This window comes from Diplotaxodon limnothrissa, linkage group LG5 (genome assembly GCF_057381915.1).
Source record: "Diplotaxodon limnothrissa isolate DT_005_m linkage group LG5, D_limnothrissa_male_GT1.1, whole genome shotgun sequence".
In the NCBI taxonomy this organism is placed as follows: domain Eukaryota; kingdom Metazoa; phylum Chordata; class Actinopteri; order Cichliformes; family Cichlidae; genus Diplotaxodon; species Diplotaxodon limnothrissa.
Window position 1 is genome coordinate 1,539,890 of NC_140600.1, and position 5,383 is coordinate 1,545,272.

Consider the following 5,383-nt stretch of genomic DNA (forward strand, 5'->3'; position numbering starts at 1 on the left):
ACAAACATGGGTCAAAAGGCTTGATATGGTGCAGTGTGCAAGCGTAGTCTAGGTCAGATATGGCCCAGAAGTCATAAAGCTGGCTAAATATGTGAGGCAGGTCCATAAAATAAATGTCAGTCATCCTGGACATCAAGGCTAAGATAGAAAATGCACATATTTTGGGCAAAAACTTACTGCTGGATATTTTGGATGTACAAGTCATATTTTCATGTTCACACCAGTATTAAAGATACAGGTTGATCAATACAAAGGTTCAATTAAGTTTTTCTTGCCATGAAAATCTTTCTCTGTGCTCTCTCTCTGTGCCTGTGTGTGTTTATGTGTGTAACCTGGTAAATATGAGGTTACCACTTAGCTTCGTGTGTGTCAAACAAGGCAGCTGGGTGCAGTAGAAGTTTGAGAAGCTACATAACATTCTTTTATCACTGTTTGCCTGTGGTGACTGGCAAAACTGATAAAGGTACCTGTCCTCACAGGACAGGTACCTCTTTGTGTCTATTTTTTAGATCGTGACTATTTGCAAATGTCTATCACACACACCCCTTCCTCACTGATGTGAAACATGTCTGTGTCAATACCTTGACATTTAAATATGTCAAGTTAGTTGAAAAACAGTAGAAATGTAAAAGTATTTCAAAAGGGACCTAGAATAAGAACTGTAATGGAACAAAAGAAATGTCAAGCAACAAAAATCTAAGGAAAAAGAAGCCTATGAAAGCTGCCCAGTCAGTGTACAAAATATGATGTAGAAATATAAGCGAAGAATAAAAGGCAGGGCAGGTTTGTTTTGTTGATCAAGTTCTCAGGAAACTGGGGGAGGAGTAGCAATGGAGGCGTGGCCATGTTCAGGTGGAATTCCCCTGAATTTACCTGAGTCCATCCCCCACAACTATAAAGCTCATAAGGTAAAAGCAGGTACATTTTTTTGCCGTGGATACCGAGCCAGAGAGGGCAGTGGTACTCAAACAGCAGAATCCAGACACTGGATTGTCTTAGGACGTCTTTCTGTTTCATCATATTGTGGCCAGTGTTGTAATCAGGTAAATTATATACATACCTAACTTATGATCCTGCTTTTAATAAGCTTTGTTTGCTGGTTTCCTGTTTGCTAGTTTTTCTGGGATGTAAAGAAGCATTTTCTATATTTCACAGTGCCTCCATGTCATCGCCGTGCCTCAGCACTGTTCTGACTCATGCTAACCTAACCATGTATCAGACTGGTTTGCCAGATGTGCTGCAACATCAGGCCACTATGCTTTCCAGCATCAGTCCGCTGCAAATCAGCAATCCAGCATACAGTTCCAACATAGCTGGTGAGAAGAGACATGTTATTTCTGACCTTGCACTGTCACACAATTCACGTGTTTAGCTGATCTGTGTCAGACAAAAGATTTTCAACATGTTAAGTCTCTTGGCTTTGAAGCTTTAGTTAACCAGGCCAGTCTAGTTTCAGCTACAGACTAATCTCAAAGTAAACAGACGCTCTCTTTCAAACTTCAGCCAGCCTGCTCACCTTTGCTTTGACCTTATTTAGTCACTCACTAAATGATTTACCAGGCAAGTAATGTTTAACTCAGCATAACCGCATAACAGGAGAATGCTGTGACCTCATGGTTAAAACAGTTTCACTTTATTTGTTCGAACTTAGAGACGGGCTTCAAAGTTAAGCTAAACTAAAAGTGCCTTATTGTCAGATTCAAACCTGTGTGTATGAACCAAGATCATGGTTTTTATGAAAATATGCTAAATTTCTGTTAAAGCTTAGTGTGTACTGAGTATCTGCACAGCTCAGGAATAATAAATAATCTCTGGCTGTCGCTGCAGGTCAGGGGTACAGGCAGATCAGCCCTAATTACTGGACAGCAGATCATGTGTTGGAGTGGATCAGTGACCAAGTAGAGAGCACCAAGTTCGATGCAAACACCCTTAGTCTGGCAAACTGTGCCATGGATGGCTCCGCCCTTTGCCAGATGAACCGGGAGCAGATGATTGGGATCTTTGGTGTGCAGCTTGGCCCACACCTCTATCAGAGTCTACAGGAGCACAAGAGCAAAATGCCTGGTAAAATGCTCATGTTATTCAGGAACAATTTACTGACAGCAACAGCTGAAAATATCCATACATAACTGAACTATTTCTAACATCTAGCTATGTGAAGAAGAATTATTTTTATGTATGAAAAATACATGTAAACTAATCTTTCCTTCCCCAGAGATGCAGATGTTATCAGGACAAGAATTGAACGAGACCTGCCAGCTCTTGGACAACTTCTTGGACAACCTTGGACAGAACTTTCCTCTACTCAGCACAATTAAAATTGGTCAAGGTACATCTTATACCAATATGTTCAAAGTTGACATATTATGTGGACTAGTTTACAAGTGGACTTGCTAATTTCTACTTACAGCTGAAGAAGCTGTCAACAAAAGAGAATTTGACTATCAGGATGACTATGATCTGACTACTCTGACCATGGAACCAATGACACCACTGAGAGACACTGGCTACCTGTCTGATAATCATTCTGACAGCGAGTACAGCTCCTCCTCCAACAGTTAGTATTTTATCTTCATATTTGTCAAGACTTGTTATCATTCAAGTTCAAGAATGTTATTAAAAATATATCTCTCATGTATTCAGCTGGCATGTTTGGCTTTCCAAGCATCGGTTCACCAGAGTCTGGCAGCAGCGAATCTGACCCCGAGTTCTCTTACCCTCCGATTTCAAGTGAGTAAACAAGAAAAAACAACAACAAAAAACGTTTGAAGTTATTTGCATTCCCTGTATTTCGATTCATTTCTGATAAGTCACCATCTCATCGACAGAAGTGTACATCAAGCCAGAGAATGGAGAGTCCCGATTGAAACGACCACGGGGGCGACCTCCTAAAGTCAGCAGAGAGCACAGCAGCAACATATATGACAATCCAAAGAAAAACAAACATGGTAAGCCCACAAATGCTGTCTTACTAATAATGTAAAACCGTTTCAGTAGGCATGCATCTGAACACTGAACTATTTTACAGATTCTATTTTGCATTTAATTTGCATCTTTACTAGACCACAGATATTGATCTTTTCTTCTTGCTTGCTTTATGCTAATGCAGCATGCACATGCAAACAGACATTTAGCTTATTTTGTCCCACTGTCTTCAGCACCTCGTGGCACTCACCTGTGGGAATTCATCAGAGACATTCTGATCCACCCAGAAAAGAATCAGGGCCTAATGAAATGGGAGGACCGCCGTGAGGGTGTCTTTAAGTTCCTCAAATCTGAAGCTGTGGCTCAGATGTGGGGCCAGAAGAAGAAAAACAGCAGCATGACATATGAAAAGCTCAGCCGTGCAATGAGGTGAGTTCTTGCAGCAGCCCTTCCTTTACTTCTTCCTCAATCTCAACAATTTAATCAGATATTTGAATCAGATATGATTCAGAAGAAAATATTGTAACAAGGCTAAAAACACATGCTGCAGTAACAGCAGTGACAGCTTCGTCACATTTAAGATACTTTTCAGATGCTTTTGCTTTAACTATGAATCAAACTTTAGCCCAACTAATCAGAGTTGCACTGGATACATAGCTCCTCCAGGTCACAGAAGTCAGAAGATTGTTATGGCAGGTTAATTAAGACTCTCCGCTTCACATATAAAACGCTCAGTTGTTTTAAACTGAGCACCAGATGATGAAGGGGATGATATGCTATGTGCTGAACTTCAAGTAACTGAAACTTCTCCATCTGCAGGTATTACTATAAGAGGGAGATTCTGGAACGAGTCGATGGCAGGAGGCTTGTATACAAGTTTGGAAAAAACTCCAGTGGCTGGAAGATTGAGGAGATTGGTATGACTATGTAAGACATTAGTTACTAAGTGGGTAAGAACTGAAAAGCCAGTCAGAGCAGCAGTTCAGCAACTATAAATGCCTAACCATGTTGCCTGTCTGAAAAAATCCTTGCTGCCCCAAATGTTTAAGACACTAACTTCCTTTAGAAGGAAGGTGTTACAGAAAATGTAAGCCAGTGTTTATGGCTCTAGTAGGTTTTATGAACCAATATGACGTTTCACGTGTTTTTAAATTGTTTTAGATACTTGTGAGTGCAAGTACCTACAGTAAAGGCTGAAAAAGCAAACCTCGTACAGATGAACAGATTTTACTCTGGTATTTACTTGTTTTTGTTGATGCAGGACTCTCGTCTTCATTCGCTACTGTAGCACTATAAACATCTTTTCTGTCATTTTCCCATATCACAGTTTTTTTTTCACGTGAAAAACATTGTTTCTTAGTGTAACATAAGTTTGGAAAAACAAAAAAACTTGGCTAGAAATAAATGTAGAAGTTACTTCACATTAACAAAGTAAAGATGTGCACTACATGTCTTTTGGTATCACTTATTATAAAGTGTGTTTACACAATGTTTGAGTACAGAGTAGTTCATAAGTGTCTGAATTTGAACATGACTGGTTGGTGTGAATCAGTCAGAAATCTGTTGCAGTTTGTGTGATTGTTGTAATGTAATCATCGATCTCTGGATTGATGAGGGGAGTAAATCTTATGTCAATCATTATGTGAATTATGTGAATTATGTGAATTGCATGGCATATTGTTTTTATGGCTTTTTGTATAAATAAATTTTGACATGTATCAACTTTCTGTTTGGGGACTGTTTTTTCCACATACTTCATTATTAGTGAGCATGTTGTTGAAACAAACATATTGGATACCTCATTAGTGAAAGTGTTGGGGGTTGGAAAGTCCTACAACAAGAGCTGCAGGATGCTGGAGAAAAGGCTGGGACAGAACCAAAACCTATGAGTAGACGAAATTAGACGCAATTAAGTAACAGTAGACATTCACTGGACGCTTCATTATGGTTGCCAGTCTCAAATGACAACAGATTCACAAACTAAAAAGTACGTTACAGTATCCATTGCCAACAACCTGTTTATGAAATGAACCCTTTCATATTGCATTCATGTATGGATCAGGTTATTTGGAAGCACGCCAGATATATTTATATTGATAAACTTTAGACCTATCTACAAAGAATAAATGTCTGTGTGACATAAATAAACAGATGATTAAAACCTTTTTATATATATTTGTTTGTCCTGAAAACATATCAGCCAAAAATGATTAGAAAATATTTAACTGAAAGTCCAAATGGCAACAACATTATGGAATTGTTGCAATTTACTAGTAAACCTTAATCAATCTTCTACTTCTTCTTCTTTTGTCCTTTAATTGGTAATTGGAAGAGGAAGGGGTCCTCAGAGCCATCAGTCAAGGTGTTTCTGGTTTTGGGACCTCATTCATGATTTGCTTCCACTTCCTGCAACAAATGGCTTCTTCAATCATTGACTTTTCATATCTTCTTGAATGTG

At 39.0% G+C, this 5,383-nt stretch overlaps 1 protein-coding gene across 1 annotated transcript; it reads left to right on the forward strand.

Moving 5' to 3' along the window:
• The first annotated feature begins 946 nt into the window (after window positions 1-946).
• Window positions 947-4,208, forward strand: elf3 (E74-like factor 3 (ets domain transcription factor, epithelial-specific)). Its single transcript, XM_085353667.1, has 9 exons — window positions 947-1,043; window positions 1,156-1,316; window positions 1,828-2,064; window positions 2,216-2,329; window positions 2,411-2,557; window positions 2,644-2,730; window positions 2,829-2,948; window positions 3,159-3,354; window positions 3,745-4,208. The coding sequence occupies exons 2-9, from the start codon at window positions 1,163-1,165 to the stop codon at window positions 3,854-3,856; spliced, it is 1,167 nt and encodes a 388-aa protein (XP_085209793.1). The 5' UTR covers window positions 947-1,043; window positions 1,156-1,162; the 3' UTR covers window positions 3,857-4,208.
• The last annotated feature ends 1,175 nt before the right edge of the window (window positions 4,209-5,383 follow it).

Excerpts from the sequence above, each read along its gene's own strand:
- elf3 (XM_085353667.1), top strand. The coding sequence starts at position 1,163 with ATGTCATCGCCGTGCCTCAGCACTGTTCTGACTCATGCTAACCTAACC. Across the intron at positions 2,731-2,828 it reads CTCTTACCCTCCGATTTCAA|AAGTGTACATCAAGCCAGAG; the intron begins GTGAGTAAACAA and ends TCTCATCGACAG. Across the intron at positions 2,949-3,158 it reads TCCAAAGAAAAACAAACATG|CACCTCGTGGCACTCACCTG; the intron begins GTAAGCCCACAA and ends CACTGTCTTCAG.